Source organism: Protopterus annectens, chromosome 8.part0, assembly GCF_019279795.1.
Source record: "Protopterus annectens isolate FY-2018-M chromosome 8.part0, PAN1.0, whole genome shotgun sequence".
Taxonomy (NCBI): Eukaryota; Metazoa; Chordata; order Ceratodontiformes; family Protopteridae; genus Protopterus; species Protopterus annectens.
In genome coordinates, this window is record NC_056741.1 from 1,922,929,927 (window position 1) to 1,922,952,089 (window position 22,163).

The window sequence follows — 22,163 nt, forward strand, 5'->3', positions numbered from 1 at the left end:
TCATGAAGGTTACCACAAAGTGAATACTACTTGTACACGTAGTGTAATCTTTCTGAGTGACTAGAAAGCAAAAAAATGTGATGATAATTTTATTGGATACATACCGTGTACACTTAGTATAGGCTTTATTGAATCTGGCCCAAAGAGATTTTATATGGTGCGATATTTATGCAAAGGAGAAAGCAGCACCAAAGATATTTGAAGAGAAATATAGGTAAAGGCATCTGGACATGGAAAATTTTATAATACAAAAAATAAGAAAACAAAGAGGAAAAGTAGAAAGGATGATTAGTAATAGAGAAGTTAAAGAAATAGAAACTGAGGTTATGGATTACTTGTGAAGTGAAGGATTTAGCGTAGAAAATCTCAGAAAACAACACAGCATGATAAAGCAATGGCTCCTCAAATTAAGGTAAAACCAGTGGAGCAGGAAATATATGATCAGTTGCCAGATGAAGATACTTTAGGGCCTTCCATAGGAAACCAATACAAACTTTCAGTTGGAGATGTAAGGGGAGATGGTCTATATTCGGCTACTGAAATAAAAATAACTCAAACGGCTAAATGTTGAACTGGAAACAGCAAAATGGACATTTAGTGAACACAGACAACATTGAAAATAAATTAATCGAATGGCCATAATTGGCCAACAACCTGGAAGTAACATGATGCATAAGGTAAGTGAAGGGAAGCCTTTTAAATTTGCCAGTGTTCCCATGTTTTATTCGAATTATGTCAGACTATAAAGGGATGTTATCAAAAAGCACTGGAACTATATAGGGATGTTATCAAAAAGCACTAGAACATTTTAATGACTGATGAACAACTTAAGGGAATACTGGATTCTGAACCAGGGTTTATTTCTAAGAACATGAAGTCTTTGAAAAGGCGACTATGTTACCCTAAGTTTACACCCAGATCAAGGTATAGCATACACATTTAATGAGTATGCTATGTGTGATTCTGTCTATATTGTTTATTTAGCATAGTGTACAGTGTGTTTTAAATTTTATGTAGGAAAGACAGACAGAGCTTTGAAGGACAGAATAAAAGAACATAAATGCCAGATTAGTAAAAAAAAGTAAAGTCAGTGCACTTTCTAAGCATGTTCAGGATACGGATAATACGCATATTTTTATGTTTATGACTATAGGTAGCATATTTGAAAGCATTAGAGGGGGAAATATTAGAAATCTGACAGAACAATTGGAAGCGAAATGGATTATTAGGCTCAGGGGAGACCATGGACATGGTCTAAATGACGGGGTTCCTATTAGACCAAAATTAAAAAGCTAGACCTTTATGCAAGTGAATGACTGTGTTGTTAGTATAAACTATTTTAGTATGATTAAGTTGTTCCAGTTACATATATAAAAAAAAAAGTAGTAAAATTAATGTTCTATATACATATTATAATAGTATTAGTTATGTATAGTTTTTTGTATGTATTTTTAGTTTGAATTGTTCGATATGTGAGTGTTTTACATATGTATCTATATATTTTTGAATAAGCACTGTGATTTATTTCTGATGTACATTCTGATTTCTGATATACATTCTGGTTGTTGCAGTTGTATATAAGTTTGTTGTAGTGGTGTATTTATGTATGTATCTGTTTACGAATGGTTTTAAATAAGTCATGTGGTCAATTAGTCTGTAAAGGCAGAGTATTTAATGATTTCTGTCTGTTGACTGAATCACATCTGAAGAGGCAGTCAAACTGCGAAAGCGTTTATGTACTTGAAGTAAATGATACATATTTTATAGCACTGGAGTATTCGCCTGTCCTTGGGTCCATTTCCTTGTTTGGTGTTTTCTACATTACAAAATCTAAATTGGCAGACTTCTGTAAAGTAATAACTAGTGTGATTATTTTTTCAAAGAAAAAAATAATATTACGGTGGTAATTTTGTTTAATAAAATACATTTTAATCAAGTAGTGTCATGGAAATGCCAGAGACTATAAAACAATTACAGTGGACTAGTTATGGATCAGGTTCTGTTTTAACCATGTCATGGCTTTAGACAAGTATTGCTGGATTTGGAAAAGAGTGCAGACACAAAGTGTGACAGTAATAATACACCTTGCAGAATCGAGCAGGCTAAATGATTAATTGAATTGGTAGTTTAATACTTCCATGTTAGTTTAACTAACACTTCCATGTTAACTGCTTGCATGACACTAGATATTCTGTTGTGGAATATGTTATTACTAACTTAGGCAACTTTCCATTTTTATTTTCATGTTGTGAATTTTCTGTACTTTAGTGAAAACTGATGAGTGAAAGTAACACTTTTTTTTTTCTGCTGGTTTTATAGCAAGTTAATTTGAATTTTGAGAGGTATTACTACAGTATTTTCCAGTTTTGCTTTGCTCACCTCATAGAAAGAGAGAGAGAGTGTGTGTGTGTGTGTGTGTGTGTGTGTGTGTGTGTGTGTGTGTGTGTGTGTGTGTGTGTGTGTGTGTGTGTGCATATATGTGTGTGTGTGTGTGTGTGTGTGTGTGTGTGTGTGTGTGTGTGCACGCGCTTGTGTGTGTGTGTGTGTGTGTGTGTGTGTGTGTGTGTGTGTGTGTGTGTGTGTGTGTGTCTGTTTGTCTCTGTAACAATGCTACCAGCATATATTAAAGTGCTTCATTTAGCTTGAGGTGTGTTTGAAGGAAGTGCATTATTTTTGTTGCTCTTTATTTTCTGCAGGAGCAGCGAGAATCATTACAGGGGCTGCGGCAGTGTGCCTTTGAGTCAGACTCCGACCCTACTACTGGCACCTTGAATGCAGACCGTAGAAGGTCCCTCTGTGCCAAAGAGTTTAAAAAGCTGGGCTTTACTGTAAGTGTCTGCTTGTACCACTCTTTTATGTTGTTAAGATACCTGACTGTTTTCTTAATCACCTCTGTGTCCATCATTTCTATGTTATACTGATCTTAGCTTTGTTAATTTTAAATTTTGTTGTACTACCCCTTGGTTATTAGAAGGACCCATATCATTACCTACTTCCATAACATTACTTACTTGTGTTGCATTAGGCTGGCGAGACAGGACACGTTTTGACTCTAGCACCTCCACAAGTTGTCTTCTATCATGAGCTTTGTTAGCAAGCACCACTTATGCCATTGGAATACATTTTGTCAAATTCAACAGGAATGTTGGAGGGGGGTGAAACTGATTACCAACTAGATATTGGCAGGGGGTTCTAAATTCATATTCTGCTATACCAGATAAGGTGTTGGGTTGCAGTTCAGGAGATTTGACTTTAAATCCTGTCAGTTCCCATTTACAGACTGTATAACTTTGTGTAATATACTTTTAATCTGGGGTTTTCTCTGTAAAAGAAAATGAAAGGTTTCATTGGAACAACATAGTTATTAAAAACAATTAAATAAAAACTTTAAAAGGAGTCACACTCTTATAGTAGCTTATATTGTGTATATTATATTCATTGCATCCCTTACACCATGCTTTGATGGTTTTGTCAGCAGATCTGATTCTAAAACTAGTGTATAGAAAGTGGTGAAATCTGAGATAAGACTTGATTATTTAGATAGCATTTATCCAATGTGCCTTATGCAAGGAGTCTGCTGAGAAATACCTGTCCAATAATTTAACATCAGAATTCATTGTTCCATTCAGAAAATTGTACAAGAAGCTATTAAAACATTTATCCAAGGAGTACAAACGCTCCTGCTTTGATACAGGCTTACAGAACCCAAGCCATAGCACAGTATAACCACACTTGTTCATCTGTAATAATGTGAGATTGCAACGCAAAGTAATCTTTAAATACAAAACTCTGGTACTGTTATGAATAATGCAGTCTGTGCAGATGTACTGTCAAGGCATTTCTTCAAAGTATAGTAATTTATTTGTGTTTAAGGATTACAAAAAAAGACTCAGCCAAGTTAGAGCCTTCACTTTTGTAGCACAGGCCATTGAGATATATGTAAGTGGCCCCTTAAAAATATACCAGTGTTTTAGCTACATGGCTTCTGAATGCCCACGACCTTTTATTTTTTAAGTCTTCACTGGTGCACCCAGGCAAATAAAGCACAAACCTGCAGTTAACCTAATGTTGGACTCTGTAGTTGGTGTCATTCTAGGGGGGGGGGGTCCAGTGTATGTCAGCTTGTGATGAGAGGGAAGACGAGCATTTTTGCTTTGCTAGGGATGATCTACACCTCTCTTACCAATGCTTTAATTTTTTTAGCTAATGCCTTTCTTCCCCCCATAGTGTTGTTTTTAGGCAGAGTCCATTTGTTGGACAGTCCAACCTAGCAAATTATAATTTGGAACACATTAATGTGTTTCTCCTCAGTGCCAGAATTCTTAACAAACTTGAGGTTCTTCTGCAACTTGAACACATTCATATATGTGTAGTTAGAGAGACATGGTTTCAAAGAAATGAAAGCTCTCCCTCTGTGTGTGGGTATCCTGATTATTATGTCATCTGACTACTGGCAATTCTAGCGAAGTATTCGTACATGTTAAGAATTTTATCACCTCAGGATAGATTCCTTGTGGTACCACATTTGAACTAATTACCACTTCATTAGTCTTGTTAAATAAATCAAGGTTCCACTCCCTGAGAAGCAGACATTCTCAGGCTATGCTCTCCACAACTCATACACCATATTTAGCTTTCTTGATTTGGCTCTACATGAATGTTTCTCCCATAATTAGCTTAAACTGATCAGTTGTTTTACTGCAAATTACACAGATGTTTTCTGGACACTTACCATCCAGGAGGTGACTGTCCACGTAGCCCTGCTTCTTTATGCTTGGTTTGTTCTGTTCTATTTTCATACCCGCAGTCCTATCCCACGTTACTCTGCATTAATTATTTTCCCAGTTTATCACTATCCAATCACAAAGTACTTTCCATGCTTCGGAACCAATCACAACAATCTTACCTTTTTTTACCATAGGAAACTACACTGTAGCTAACTTATAAGTTGTACAAACTCTTGTCTTCTCCCACTATGACACTGTACAATCAAACTCATTGTACAACTTATTTCTACCCCCCCCCCCCTTCTCACATTACTAGTCATCTCAGCTTTCCTACTGTATTTATAAGGATATATTTCTTTAAATAACCATATCTACATCACCATGGTGTATGTCTAGCAATTACATAATGCTTTCCACCTATGCCAGAAGCATAGCTGGTTCAACCAGTGCCATAGGGCAGTACTATGAACCAGCACCCCCCACCCCCTCAGCTGTTCAAGTGAAGAGCAAAAAAGCACTTTCACTTCACTGTAATAAGCCACTTACAATAATCAGCTTATTACAGTTAGATCTACACATCCCTGCAGCATTTCCAGTAAAGTGAAAAACAAAATGTAGACATTCCTTCTACTGGCACACCACCCAGGTGGTCAGACACATGGCACACACAACCCCTGCCCCAGACATTCAGTTGCCGATTCTATTCCCTACCTCCAACCCTCTTTCAACTTATTTTATTAAAAAAGTATTATTTTAAACTGCAGCAAACAGTTGCTACAGTTTATACTCTACCTGTATGGAGTGCTGAAGTGCTCAGGTTTTAGTTAAAAAAAAATTAGCAAACTGCCTGCTACAGTTTGGACCACACAAAGTGCTACAGTCCTCCGGTTTGACTGAAAATGCACTGTTGTTCTTTAAAAGCCAGAATTGCATTAAAGAGAGATCAAGATCAACTGATCATGCAACCAGCACTTTATGCCCAGGCCAGTTCCCCTCTTACCCAACCATAGCAATGCTACTGTGACTTATGCACTCTCCCACACAACTATGCTTCTAATGTTCCTACTCTCATCACTCTTAGTGTGACTTTCTCACTTCCCAATTTATCACTCAACCCACCTTTATCTTCCTTCACACCAACCTGGCAACATCCCCCTTCACACATCCTCCCCACAGATCATGAGAGTATCACTCATGAACTCTTTCATACTCAACCTAGCCACTTCTTAAAACTAAAGTATATACCACTAAAAACAGAATATATCCAAAAATGCTCAAACAGCCTGAGTTTACTTTACTCTTTTATTCCAGCCTCACATAATACACTAACACAATTTACAATGAAGAAGTCCTGTGTTCTGGTTATAGCATGTTTAGACTAGATCAAGAAAGCAGAAGGGATTGTTTGTGCAATCTCCAGTTTCACCTCTACCTAAATAATATCCCTAAATTTAACAATGCAGAAATACTAATCACCCAACTTCAACTAAACCCAAACAAAGCCATTGGTATCATAGCTTTATATATCCTCACAAACAATAATCACACTACACATGAAGACATACTATCCTGGTTATCAAAACATTAAACTAGAAACTCTCTTAGCTGGTGATGTTAATATAAAATGGGCTGCACTGGACACTTTTAACAACTATTCCCCCAAACTTTATAATTTCTTTCAACTCATTAGTTCAACCAGGCATTGCAATGCCAACAACTCAACAGTCTTAGACTGGACACTTGTTACTACCTCCGCTGAAGTCACCCAAGATGGCGCTCTGCATGATTCTGTAAGTAATCACTACCCCATCCTTATCATTAGAAAGTATAACAGACTAAAAAATTCTCATCACTATGAGCTTGTTAGAAACCTTATTAAATACAATGCTCTTTTTCAAATGCCCTTCATCAGTTTAACTGGCACTGTTTAAAACAACTACCCTTAGATGTAGCTACTACCAGCTTTAATCAGGTCTTCTTAAACTTACTAAATGAACATGCAGCACTCAGGAAACCATGCATAAAATCAAAATGTGCACCTTGGCTAACTCACATCACTAAACAAGTTGTGAGATTTATGGACAAAGCCTGGAACATCTGGCAAAATAACAAAGCTCTTCCACATTCTCAGGCCTACAGCTCTGTATGAAAGCAAGTAAAAGCCCTTGTAAAAAAGACAAACAGAATTACTGTTCAAACATTTGTAACACTTTCCAGAGTAATCCAAAAACCTTCTGGTTCACCATCAACAACCTCCTTCACCCTGGCAGAATACCCCAACCTAGTCCTATGATAAAGGATAGTGGTAGCACTATGGCAAACTAATTTAACTCGCATTTCATTAACATAGCAACCACACTAGGTAGAGCCACAAGTTCTCAACCACGCTGTGATAAACCTGAAAATCCATCTCAAACACCTTTACACTAAAAACAATCCATATTCCATCCATCAAAAACACCTCCATGAATTTAAGTCAACTACTCTAGCGGAAGATAACCTACCATCAAAGTAAATCAAAGTAGCAACCAAGGTCTTAATGTTTTCAGTATCTGTCCTCATATATAGATCCTTTTTTGGGGCATATGTTCATAATATATAAAAATTATCATACATTGTACCTTCACATAAGGGAGGAAACTCTACTGACCAAGGTAACTACTGACCCATAGCTATACTTCCCTCTGTCTCAAAAATCCTGGAGCATTTTGTGCACATTCAAATCCTCCACTATCTACTCAGCAATAATATCTCACATACTCAACATGGTTCCACCCTCCCCCACCATAACACTACTGCTGCTTTGCTGTCATTTCCATACAGTGTCAATCAAGATGGTAATGCTGACAATCCGATCTCAGACATTGTTTGGATCTTTCCAAGGAATTTGTTACTATTCCACACTCAAAAATGATTCAAACCCGAGCAGAACTTAACTTCTCTCATATAACATTGTCATGGTTCAAGGGCTACCAAAGTTATCACACCCAAGCAGTAAGGTGGCAAAAGACATGTTCCTCCTTCCACCCAGTATGTATAGGTGTCCCTCAAGGGTCCATTCTTGGGCCCCTGATATTCAACTTATACATAAAAAGCTTTACACTGCTACATTTCCATTCACTGTGGTTTAGCATTAGAACAGTCGATAGATAATACCCACCTTACAATTAATACTTAACAGATCCCATCACTGTCTCACACTCAAAAATAAACTGGGTGAAATTGCCAAACTATTTTAAATTCTTTAAGCTGCAAAATGTTCATTCCTTACTTCACCACTCAGATGAGTGCCCTTCCCAGAATACCATCTTGCAGTGGTATAACCCCAACACTTCTTCATTCTAACAATAAATTCCTGGCACAACAATTCAAATCCCAGAACTCATTGAGGGATTCTCTCTACTCTAATTATATCTCCGAGATATGGAATATCCATGCCCAACCCACTTAGGGAAATAGACAATAAGCTTATCTTTAAGAAAAACCTCCGTGTTAATCTCCTAAAGGCTTTTTGTTTAATTTAGCTGGCTAACTACTATTGTATCTACACTTTCTACTTACTTATTCTTTTCTCCTTACCACCACTTATAACTAATCTGTTCTAATTACATTTTACCCTCTTAATCTGACTTACAAGTTCTCTACCGCCACAAATGTCTCAACCCCATCTACCTTCTTAATGATCAACTTTGGAACCTATGTCATTGCTGCTACTTTGGGATCCTCAAATATTAAACTGCTTTTGATATTTACTGACTGATTTGTGTTATAGTAATTTAACTCATTGTAAGATGTTTATTATGTAAGATCTGTTTTTTTGTGCATATGTCTATATGTAACTATGAATTATTTTACCTGGCACACCTTTTGCCTGTTTGTTATACTAGCTCAGCTGTGATGTACTAATAATGTTTTATGTTTATGTAGCTTTTTCTGTGGGCCTCTGCTAAAAAGAGGACTTGCATGGCCCAGTCGGACAATCTCTGCAAACAAATGAAATAAATAAATAAATATCATAGCTAGCCATAAAATAATCTCCGTATCCCATTCCGAGCGTGGTAAGTATCTTAACCCCTTAGTTGAAATTCACATTAAACCTAACACCTTCCTACTGGGAGACTTCCAACTATTCATCAGTAAACTGGATGACCTACACTGCCAGTAGTTCATAGGTTCATAGGCAGTTACTAGGCTACTGATCTGTGAAGAACTTAAGAAATCTAGCCTTATGTTCCCTTGGTAGTTTTTTAGCCCTTATATTTTGTGTATGAGTAACCCAAGAGGACAGAACAAGGATATGTTGGGGCATTTACTTGTTGCCACTTTCCATATATGACATGGTTACTAAACCAGGGCAGAATTTATGGTTTATCATCCACTATTCCAAATGTAGTTTGAATACAGTAGAAGAATTAGTTTGCTTTATGCAGAGTGGAAGATGATTCCTTAAGAGTGGTGTTCTCTTTGATACATATCTATCCCTCCAATATGTTCTGTTAATGTTGCAAAAGAGACTGAACTCCATTAATCAGGTGTTTACACTGCCATTAGACTTGCGAATGTGTATTAGATCTGAGAGGACGGAGTCTGTCAAGGGTCTGTACATGAGGCAGAGGTCACCTCTTAGCAGCCTGTATGATACTGAGAAGGGGGACAGCATAGTTTTGTGATTTAGACCCTTGTTTTTTAGGGAGAAAGCATTGGTAAACTTGAGCAATACTTCCTTGATATTAACAATGCTAACTGTCTTCTAGCCCTCACAAATATGGCCAGTTCTTGCACATCTGTACCTGGATCATCCTACCTTGTTAAATCAGACCATTAATTACTGTCATTTTCCTTTAAAATTGGTGGTACTTTCCTGGTAAATACCTCTGTGTTTATGGATTTATCAAAATAAAACCTTTTTAAGTTACTTCATGACCTAAATAAATTCTGCTGTGAGTCTCCCTGGATGGATCCCATTGTTAAAGCCACTGTCTACATCTCTGATATCTACTCCCACTTAAATAGTTGTATTATTAAGGCGGTCCCAAATTTAATTTGAAATTTAAAAACAAACCCCTATGATGAAATACCCCATATAAATAAATTATATACCAAGCTAAGAGCATTTATTAAGTCAAGTGACTTAGCCATCCTGCAGGATGGTTGTCCCAAACAAATAACTGGTGCTAGAAGCATGGACTGAAACCAATGGCTAAAAATGCACTATCATATCATTTGGGAAGTCATCTGTCTTTGGGAGCTACCACAATAACAATATACCCCTAAGTGTTAATCCAGTTGGATGGGATTTGGGAAGTTACATGGACAGTGACCTAACTTTTGACCAGCTTGTCTGCTGTTGTAAGAAAGCTCTTCTATACTGCACAGCTTATAAACAAAAGGATTATGACTAACTCTAGAGTTGTTATTCTCTTCCTTTGCTCAGCCACCATTAGGCCAGTAATTGAGTATAATGCCTCCCTTTGGCATGTATCTGTCCAGACAACTCTAAAAACTGGAAGACTCACAGAGATACCTTACTAAGTATTTATCCTTTATAATACTAGGCCTAAACAATAGTTCTATGTGGGCCACCTCAAAACCCTTTCACTATATTCGATATCTTACAGACTGTAAGAGGTGACCTGTGTCTTAACATACAAGGCATCCTCCAACCCAGTAGTGGTGGGCCTACTGCACATCAATAAGTCAGATGTCATCAGAAATATTCAGTCCAGGTATTTAAACCTCTTCTGCAACATCAAAAGAATGGTTTGGAGGAACAGGTATATCCTGCAGAGGATACCGCTGCTGTGTAACAGGCTCTCTATCCATGTAAAACAAAGCTCATATAGAAGATAGATTTTAGAGTGTACATATTAGAGTATCCAGAAAAACTACAGACAAACAGGCATTTAAACAGGATGTGGAATTGATTATGTCATTATTTATCATTATTTATTCAAAGATGTTATGATGAGTGTTTATTAAAGGAAGTAGCTACAGTTGTTAGTATTAATAGGGAGAATATGCATCCTTCCATTTTATTGAAGGATTGATCCAAGATTAACATAAATCATCTTTAGGTCTATTTGCTTATATATGTCAGTTGATGCCAGATCTATTCACTGTGGTTTAATTGACAATTGGAAAATCATTAAAGGGAGTTCAGAATTGAATAATTAATTTGGTGATAAACCAGTTGTCGTATAGAAGAAAACGAATACTATAAAATGTTCAGCACAATGATAGTATTATTAAACCAGTTATGACAAATGATGCTGACACATATAGCTGTTGTTCATGCAAAGCATGTCATTTTGTTTTACAAGGTAAATTTATTCTATTGCTCCTCAACAACCAAACCTTCTATGTATTCCAGTCAACTTTATACTTGTAACTCTAACGGTGTTATGTATATTGCTATTTGTGGTTGTTGTGAGGCATTTTATGTTGTATGACCTCTAAATGTTTCAGAAAATATGTTATGCAACATTTATATATTAGAGCTAAAACATGTAAACAATGCTTTGTACAGACACAAGGAAACATAAGTTTTATTTTTTGTACTGGATCATATTTTTCAAGAAAGGGTAACTTTAAGAACTGAAATTAGCAGAAAGAATCTTTACTGCCATTACATCTGCAAGCTGATACATTTCCTGTAATGAATGGTTCTGTTAACATTAAATGTTTTTTAAAATCCACAAAATTGAAAACATACGTCAGCATTTAAAAAAAAATTATATTTTGAATTATTTGTATGGATCTCAGTATATTATCATATTTTTGTGTATTAAAGTTATTGAAATCTCTTGTAGCTTTTGGTTGTTCTTTAAGGCTGAGCAGGTATATTTTATTTATTCTGAGAAAGTCATGTGGCAGTGAACTTCTTCTTCTTCTTTCAGCTTTTTCCTGGTTAGGGGTCGCCACAGCGGATCACCTGTCTGCTCATGATTGGCAGTGAAGTTTTATGGTGCCGAGGTGCCAGCCCGGCACCTAACCTTCCACAGAAGGCACATACATGCACACACTCACACCTAGGGCCAACTTGGAGTGTCCAATCCACCTACAGCATGTCTTTGGGATGTGGAAGGAAACCGGAGCACCCGGAGGAAACCCACGCGACCACAGGGAGGACATGCAGAAGGCACCCCAGCCGAGAATTGAACTGGAGAACCTCTTGCTGTGAGGTGGCAACGCTAACCGCTGCACCACCGAGGCCACCCTTCCTGTGGCAGTGAACGAAAGAGCTAAATAAAGTTTATGTGTTTTGCTGAGTTTTTAGTGCTTTTGTTTATGATTTAGCCAATTTATTAGTGGACAAATTCAGTTCAAACTTTACGCCTCTGTCTCTCCCAAACTATCCATAGCACATTAGCATACCTATGCCACCACCCCTGATCACTTCTGAGCAAGTCCTAAGTGCTGTCTCCAAAGCTGAGAATAATAGCTCCATGAGCCCAGATAATGTGCTAGGCTGTATTCTTGTCAGCACCAAACATTGTCAATCAGACACATTATTAAGCTTGTTCAGTCTCAGCTTCTCCTCTGGTTTCATGAATGAGGCCTGGAGAACTGATCTGGACATCCCTCTTCACAAAGGGGGACCTGCTACTAGTCCACACAGCTATAGGCACATAAGCCTTACTAGACTTATCTATAGGGCAATGGAGTGCATCATTGTGGAACTTATTAACAAGAACATAGGCAGTCTTCCAACCTTGCACCCAAGCAAGTTTGGGTTTGTTAAAGGCAAATCTTTCCTCCTGGACTTAGTTAACTTTTTTGAATAAGTCACCTAGACATTACACTCAGGCAAGTTAGTCCACACCATTTGCCTGAACTTGCCTAAGGTCTTTGATACCATTCCACATTCCAGCATCACTGACAAGTTAATTCAACTAAATGTAAACCTTTATATTACCTTCTAGGTAGTAAACTGGCTCACCAACAGAAATGAGTCTGTCAGTGTTGGAGGCATACTCATTTAAAGATAAGTGTCTCCCAGGGATCGGGCCTAGGAGCACTCCTTTCTGGTATCTATTTCTCTGATGCAAAGAATGACATCAAGATTCTGTGGCTGATGAAGTTTACTGATGATTGCAAATTGGAGCTGCTATAGATATCCTAGCTGTCCTCTTGGTTCTTCAGGAAGGCATAACATACATACACATTAAAAAGTGGTGCATGGATCATGGCCTCAAATAAATTAAATACCACAAAATGCAGCATTGCGCCCTTTGGTAAACCTAGTCACCCATGCTCCTATCACATAGGTGACATCACCCTAGAAATTGTCCTGGTTATTATGGATCTAGGTACCTTTATTGGCAATGAACCACCCTTTGACCACCATGTAATCATTATAAGGAAATCCTTTCATAGTACCAGACAGATCACCAAAGGTTTATCATCTACATCTAAGGAAAGTCATCATCCCCACCACTCCTTCCTTATCAGGCCAATAACAGAGTATAATGTACATTTTGGTCTGAACTTATCAAAACACATGACACAGTTCTAGAGACCATATTGTTTACTTTTTAAAACAATAAAGGACATGTCCTCCCTGAGGTACTTTGATCACCTGAAAACACTCCTATTTTTCCATTTCTTATTGACTCCTGAGAGAGGACCACTGCCTAGCCTACAGAGCCTCTAAAGATCCACCCTATGTAACCTTCTATATATCTACAAACTGATAACACCCTAAACACCCACTCAAGAATTCTAAATTTCCTCCATACCATAGATAGGACCTGTTGGCTTGATAGACATATATCTCAGTATGTAACACTGTTATGGAATAGATTCCCCTGGATATAAAGTGTAATGGGTCCCTGCTCCTCTTCAAGCGAAACCTACATGACTGGATGGGCAATCATAAGTACATAGCTAGTCTGGCTCCCCAAGCACCTATAGATAGGGGTCAAAACTAGGCACAAAGCACTTCACTGTTATGTCGGGGTTTATTATTAGTTCATGTCTGAGTCAGTCAAATTTGGGATAGTGTGGCTATGCTGTAAATGTTCCACAGCATTAACAACCTAGTATTAATCTATGAACTTGTGACATAGTTAAAAACTATAGTCTAGGTAGACCACAGCTGATGGTACTTCTCCATAATTGTATCCTTTAAAACATTTTGACACTTGTTCAGGTTCAGCTGAAAGCTTGTTCTGGCCATGAGCCCATGTTCTGGCCATGTACATATGTTGGCTATTGTCGTGGAGATTGCTGTCTTCTAAGAAAGCAACCAGCCTTTCCCTGGAATTTTTCCATGGATTTCCCTACTACTGCTGTTATACAAAGAAGCCTGTAGTTCCACCAGAATTTTTCCTTTTTCCCCCACATGTCCAGTGGTACACAGCATCTGTTTTCAAGTCCTCAGGCACTTCACCATTGTCTAGTAATATGTTTAAGATCTGTTAGTGGTTCTGTGAGCATAGTGGCCAGACTCCTATGGACCCTTGGAGGTAACCCATCTGGACTTCATGCCATAACTTTCCCAAGCACAGCCACTTGCGCTCTTTCCCTCCTTCCTGTCTGGCCTTTTGTCTCTTCACTGACCTTGCCATTCTGCCCTAAGTCCCTCCAAGCATGGTACTATCCCACCCCTTTCTGTCATGAAGATTGAAGTAAAGTATCCATGAAATATTCTGCTGGTTTTGTGTTTTCTGTGATCTCCCTCCGATCCTTAGTTAGTCTGGTAAGATCTGTTACTTCATACTTTCTATACCTTACAGTATGAGGAATCCTTTCTTACTATCCCATATCCCATTTCTTTTTTCTTCTTTCCTTCTACTTAATGTAGTTAGAAGGGAAACATTTCCTAAAAGAAACGGACCACTGTTCATTTCAAACTCAAACTACCCCGACCAGCTCTGTAGTCTTCTTAACCTATTATTACATTTTATGCCAGGATATTTACTTCTTTATGCAGGATTCTTCCTTCCTGATACACTTCATCATTGCTTCATTGGTTCTTTATCAGTGTGGGTATTTCTGCCAAAGTCATGTTATGTTTGTCTCTCCCCATGTAACCCTTCTTATCTTTCCTTCAGGAACAGTAACACCTTTGACTGCATGGTATGAAGGTAGGGTAGTGCATCATCTACTTAACTGGTTGTCTGTGCCAGTATATTAAAAAAAAAAAAAACTTACTATGTATTATAAAACAACAATAAAATGGTCACATAGACATAAGTTTTTTGAAAATAATGTTGTTGAATATTTCTGATACATAGATGATTTTGTTTTTCTATATAAAGGAGGGGGTAAAGATGTAGAATCCTTCATCCAGGACATTCAAAGTAACAATTTTGGTCTAAAATTTGATGGAATAAAGATAAGTAACGATATTCCATATTTAGATATCAGATTAATGGGAAATATTGGACAGCAAATTGAGACAAATATATATAGAAATTTTGGTAATGTTAATGCATTTCTATATGGAAGTAGTTGCCATCCAGGTCATTTGATGTCTATGATACCATATAATGAATTCCTACATCTGGAAAAGATTTGCAGTAAAAATTAAAGTTTATATGAAGAAATGAGCAAGACAGCAGAAATGTTTGTAGATAGGGGATATAATGCCAATGAAGTAATAAAAGCTGGTTGTAAAGTACTGGATAAACGCTATAATAATATATGTAAGAATACTACATTTAATGGAAAATATAGGAAATAGAGGGGGAAACAGTCATGTGTGAAAAAGAAATTTATTTTGCGACAACCTTTAATATACTAACTACTAAAATAATTAAAGAAGTTAAAAAAATCACTGATCAATGCTACTAAGGGACAAAGACTTAAAATAAATAATGCTGCTTAATGTCCAAATACCCTATAAAAGAGGTAGAAATTTATCTGATATGTTGATATATAAAGACTTCATTTCACCGAGTGCTACACTGTATAGTGAGATGGTAATAAATAAAGGAAGTTACACATGTAATAGACGCTGCAGCTGCAAATATGTGGTTAGGAAGTTTGAAAATATAAATGGTGCACATTTTACACCAAAAGGACTGTATAACTGTAACACAGAAAGTGTCATATATTTTTAAAGTGTGGTTGTGAATTATACTATGTTGGAGAGATAGATCTTTTAAAAAGCGTATACAGGAAGATGTAAGAGACATTGCTAATGTAAAAATGGAAAGCCCTTTAGGAGGCTCATTTTAAATTATATCATAATTCAAATCCAAGTTGCTTAAAATCAACAGTTTTAGAGCAAGTAAAACTACAACTGGGTGAATATAGAGAAATAAAAAATAAGCTGCTGTATAAAGAGACACTATTCATTCTAAAATATAATACAATGGAGCTATTAGGCTTGAGCAAAGAATGCAATTGGAGGTTGGTAATTAGATAACTGGAATTAATTGAATGAAGTATTGTGTATAAATGGAGAATTTGTTTTAATGCTTATTACTCTTTGAAGGCTGTATGTGAAGCTGAAGCGCTAAGGTTATTAACCTGGATATTCGTTAGTACGTTTCTGTGATCGTTTTATTGTTGTTTTATTTTATTTTTGAATATATAGTTGTTTTTTTAAAAGTTTTGTGTCAAATGGCCATGGATCCTTCTAACAATGTTCCTAGAATTTTAAGGGAAGATGGTGCTGAGCAAGGATAGCGTTTGATAGACGAGTATGTCTTCTAGATGAACGATAGAGTTGTGAAAACAGGAGAAGTTGCAGAAATGTTTTGGGATAAATATTCCACTGATTGGAACCGGAGGATGGAAGACCCATTTTCCACTGTGGGGTTTACAGGAACAGTTGGAATATCAGCAGAGGTACAAGAGTTACATGTTAAACTTGAAAAAGCCTTATTTAAGGAAACAAGCACTTATTTCAATATGTTATGTCTTAGAAGATATGTATTTTATAGAGGCAGGACATCTGTATATGGTACTATTGTGAGCCGAGCCTGGAAGTGAACCCAGGACTTCAATGGGAAATACTAGACTGGGATACAGATTGGGTGTCTTAGTAAACTGCTTTGTCTCAGTGGATGTGTGAAGTCAGCAGGTTACCTCCATGGTATAGAGGGATATAGCTGAGACTGTGATCATGGCAAGACTGAATTGACTGGTGACCTGGATACTGGACGTGCTGATGAAGGAGGTGCAACTGAGTGACCAATTAAACTCACCCTTCCAAGAGAAAGGATGCAGTCTGACTTAGTGGAGAAGGGGACAGCTTGCAGTACATGGTCAAGGCATGCAATTTACTCTGACAAGTTTTACCCACATTGTTACCTTCTTGAAGCATGTGTGAGAATGCCCATGTTCATGTGGAAGGCATAACAGGTTCTCATGACTGGGACAGAAGAGGGAAGTTCCCCCATTGCTGCCTGCATGATGACTATGCTGTGACCAGCCCTGACCCCCTAAGGTGGGAAACAAATGGGTATAGCTACAGGTGGGGCTTCATAATTACATGAAGAGGACAAGAAAACAGAATACTAAAATGTATACTGTGGTGCATCATCAGTCCCTCGTAGTGGCAAAGTCACTGAGTACACTTCTGGGAGGACAGTAAAATGCAGGAGACCTGGCCCTTATCAGTCAATGTGTTCATCCATCAGCCCAGTCCCAGCAGGAGACTCAGCTGCAGTCCAGTCACCAGGGTTAGAACATCATTCAAGGCTGTCTGCCACTGGGGAAAGTCACTAGCATCTGGGATAAAATGAAATTGCCATCATCATGGGTTTTCACAACTCCAGCAGAGGAAATGAGAGGGTACTGTCGAATTGTGGTTGAGAGATGACAACCTATTTTAGGAGATGATGAAGGACTTACCTCTTTGCTTGTGTTTTTCAGGGTTAAGTTTTACTTAGCATACAAAAAGAAAAAAAATGGTCTGTGAATCAGCAGCTATTCTTTCTAATAATGCTATTCTCTGGCCAGTTACCAGAAGTGTATCCATCTCAGAATGGCTAGGTAACCTTGTATTCATCTAGTGTACCTGGTCTGCAAACTCCTGCAGCTGCAATGCATTGCCAGTCCCCCTTATCTTACCGTAATACAATTGTTTCTAGTATATGGAATATGCGTCTATTGATGTAAATGTGTTGTGATTAAAATGTATAATGTCATATTCATTAATGCTTCTTTTCCTCCTAGAACAATACAAATCCATCCCAGGACCTGTTCCGTGTTCCTCCAGGATTACTAGCTTTGGACAGTATGGTCTACTTTTCAATTCACTGGCCTAATGCCTATAGCAGGGTATGTTTACTGCTTAAAAAGCAAACACAAACCTTTATTGAGTTATAATACTATATGACACAGTAATGAACTAGCTTCAAGAGCTATTAGATCAGAACATAACTGAAATTCATTTCATAACTGGGGGATGAATTAAATAAAAATGGAATACATGACTGTTGCTTACCTTGATTTTAGACAGGTGTTTGTTTCTGTTGCACACAGGAATTCTGAGGAAAAACAGTAAGAGAAAAAGGGATTGTATCTAAACTAACATGGTTGGTTGACTGGATTCATACTAGGTGAGAGGACAGAAGATAAGAGGCACAGTCAGAGGAATTTTATCAGACGATAGAGGAGTAAATGTAGTATATAAGTTACAATTAGAGGAGTATCAGTGCTGTCCTATTGCCCATAAATGGAAAAGAAGTTATAGCACCAATTAAGACAGAGTGGGATCTGGGAGACTTTTTCAAAAAGAACTGAAAGTAAGCAGACAGTGAGAAAGAGCAGGGGAGAAGGCAAGCCATGCATAGAAAGAGACATATCCCATACAAAATGATGTTAATGTCTTTTAACAGAGATTTCTCCTTTGTATGCTGTTCTGCAGATATTAGTTTTTCAGGTCGTAGCCAAGATGGAAAACATATGGAGAAGGACAACAAACTGGTGTATGATTACAATAGTCTTTACCAAAAAACATATAAAAGAGTACAGGAGCTCAAACTCTGCAGACCTGTATGGAGGAGTCAGATTATATATGCTTTTTTTTAATTTATACATTTAAGTCATTGTTTATTTCATTGGAAGTATAAAAATTGTAACTGTTTTCTTATAATAATATGGAATTGCTCACTGTTGTCATCCTCACAACTTCATTGGCAAACTGAATTACCTCATCATGTATTTGAACTTTATATGCATTCTAATAGATTCTGTTTGTCTAGCAACTGTAACTAACTTCTGTGGGATATACTGAATGTGAGATGTTGCTGTCCTTTCCTCACTTTTAGCCTTAGACTGTTATTTGGACAGTGGAATGTACAGAAATCCATTACAATTTCCCAAGTCCAAATAAAAGTTCCATCAAACAGAAATCTGTTGTTAGGACCTAGAATATTGTAATGGATTTCTAAATCACAGATTTGACTTTATTTTCATCCTGAGGTTTCAGTCTTCTATAGCAGATAATTAAAATTGACAGCTACCGTTATAGTTTTTGCTTTTCTTAGTCTATCTGTATGAACATTGTCTTTTCCCATTACACCTGCTGTACTGTCTTGACTGTAAAATAATTTGTTTTAAAAAAATAAATGATGCCTTTTATTAAAGAAGTGAATCTTCACAACATTGATATGAATGTTGGCATCCACCCTTTTGAAGGGAGGATGCTTGGCTAACAGATCTCATAATTATAATTTAATGATTGTTAGCTCAATAGAAAATCATTCAGTAAACTGAGATATTGGTATCAGATTATATAAGATTACCTTATTACCATTACCAAATTGTATAAGATTACCTTATTGGTGACATGTGTACTGTGAATACAGGAAAAGGGCATTGTGTTTACATTTGTATCAGTAACCCCTTCTGAGAGACATTGTGAAAATGTGTGTAAAAGAAAATAAGTTAAGTCTCAATTACTTTTGCTAAGATTGTACTAGAAGGCACTGGTCTCTGAGATAGATGATATCACGTGGAGTCAGTGATTATAACCTTGTTCTGTACCTGACACTATAAAGCTTATCTGGGTTTGACAAACGCTGGTCATAATCCATGCTGTAGTGTGCATTTGCTGTAAATTCTTAAGGGCAATCATCCCTTGCATACATAATTGCTGATTGTAGTGTGGGATTCAATGATGTAATTTGACATCAGTGGTGTGGATTTAGACTGCATAACCCCCACACCTGGCATTATTTGTTAATCATGGGGTGAGAATTATGGCCTGTACCTTTTTTGTCATGGGGATATGATAAAAACATTTAAGGGTCACAAAGGAATCTATACAGTCTAAGTGGGTACATGTTTTCATAAAAAGGTACAGAAATGAGAGCAAAAGGGGACATTTGGGAGGTACAAAGTGATGGGCTCAAAGGAAATAATTTTTCTATAAATAAGGAACTGGTTTATTAGAACAACCTTTGTAAAGAGGTAGCAGCACAAAAATCAGTAACACAATTTAGGAATGCATAAAACAAATGCAAGGTAGATAGTTCTTACAGTGTTTAAAAGAAAGAAGAGATAAGTTGTTCAAGTTGCATTAAGAGAATCTCCAGTTTATCCAGGAGGCAGATAAATGGACAGAGTAGATTTTTTCACATTATCTTTTAAAAGTTTACAATAAAAGAGTGTATTTCTAATATTTCTGACCAAGTTTAGGAACTAAACAGGTAAACAAAGACAATCTGTAATATTGCTAGTACTGAATACATAATTAAATGTGTTGTGCAAGAACTCCTTCTGCTGACTAAGGACAGAAATGTATGACAAGAGGAATTAAGAAGAGTTGATACTTCACAAAAATCATGGATAACATCTGCTTAGCATCAAATAAAGCACATGAAATGAATTTGGGCACTCCTTTATGGAAATGAGTTGATAGCACCTTGATTCTCAGTTGGCAATAAATAGCTCACTATAAAATTAGTAAGACGAAGGTGTACTTAGATTACAATATTTATTGCTTTACTTTCCTGCTTGTGGTTGAGAGCAATGAGTCATATTGCCTCCAAAACAATTATTCCTAACAGTTTGTACATGCACTTTGTCCTATAACTCTATGATATCTAATTTAAAAGTATCAACAAGCCATCGTTTTTATTGTATCGTTTACTGGTAACTTCCTCTTAAAGCTACTCTTACTGTAATTTCTGTAGGTGTGTGTGCATGTGTGTGTGTGTGTGTGTGTGTGTGTGTGTGTGTGTGTGTGTGTGTGTGTTTGTGTCCATGTGTCTTACGCATTACCTTAATTCTGCATAAACTATCACTGTTACAATTAACTATTCTACCGTGTGAAATACAGTGATACAAACACATTTGAAAATTCAAAAAAATATCAGTCATTTCATGTTAAAAATACACTTTAAAGACTCACAGTTTCGAATTTACTTTAGACTATAGGAATTATTTTTTTAAACAGTCTCCATTTTCTTGACTATTGTCTCAACATGATCTATTTACTTTCCAAGTAACTCTGTCTTAACATCTTACTGTAGAGTAACACAAGTGATAGTATCTCTTTGAGTATCTTATGTCAACTAGATGTTCTGCATATTGAATTTCCACAGAAGCAGAGGGATCATTTTCTCTCTGGGAGGATGGTAATGTTATGTTTGGTTGTGAAACAACATCATTTGAAGGTAGAATTGGAGAAGACATTTTTGGGTGAGGGACTTCCTCACCTACTCTGAGCAGATTCTTTCTGTTTCCTCTGTAAATCTGCACATCTGAAACACATAGGTTCATAGGTGTGTAGTAGGCCAGTGGCCCTGGAGCCTTTACAAGCCTAGACCATAGAAGTGCCCTGGCATCATGCTGCCATTAGTTCCCAGTGCCTCTATCAAGTAGAGCCACTGGAGTGATCCCCGGGGTGAACTTTCTATTTCCCATCCACTCATCAAGATTTCTATTGAAAAGGGCCAGTGAGGTGCGTTGCTTGACATGTATGGGAAGTCAGTTCCACAGGATGGGCAGTCTCTGGGTTATGAACCTGTCCCTCCAGCATTTTCTGTTGATTGTGGTAATGAGGTTGCGGTCCTTGGAGTGTGTGGTGCAGAGGGATTGGGATTTCTTTAGGTGTAACATTTCTAACAGGGCTGGGTCAGACATGGTGTCAAGCAGAGATCGCCTCTTAATAGACAATATGAGAAAGAGAAAAGCTGGAGTTTCTTGAGCCTGTCCATGTAGAGCATGTGTTTAAGGCCTATGATCCTCTTTGTGAGGTACTTTTGTGGCCTTTCCAGCTGTTGCAGGTGTTTAGTGAGGTAGATGCCAAATGGGGCATTATACTTGATGACTGGTATAATGAGGGAAGACTAGAGAGAGATGATGACCTCTTTCTTCCTGGATGCAAAACCCTTGGTAATGAGATGTGCCACATAGAAGGTCTTTCTGACCACAGTGGCAATGTGGCGGTCGAAGGAGAGGTTGCTGTCAACCTGTGTCCCCAGATCTCTTATAATGCCTTCAGTGTTCAGTGGGCTACCATCAATGTGG

At 37.3% G+C, this 22,163-nt stretch overlaps 1 protein-coding gene across 1 annotated transcript in view; it reads left to right on the plus strand.

The window, feature by feature from the left end:
* Positions 1–22,163, plus strand: part of ELMO3 (engulfment and cell motility 3) — a 1,057,243-nt gene that overhangs the window by 648,465 nt on the left and 386,615 nt on the right. The window contains exons 12-13 of the mRNA XM_044081425.1: positions 2,697–2,828; positions 17,859–17,963. Coding sequence (XP_043937360.1) covers positions 2,697–2,828; positions 17,859–17,963 — 237 coding nt within the window. The remainder of the gene's footprint in view (positions 1–2,696; positions 2,829–17,858; positions 17,964–22,163) is intronic.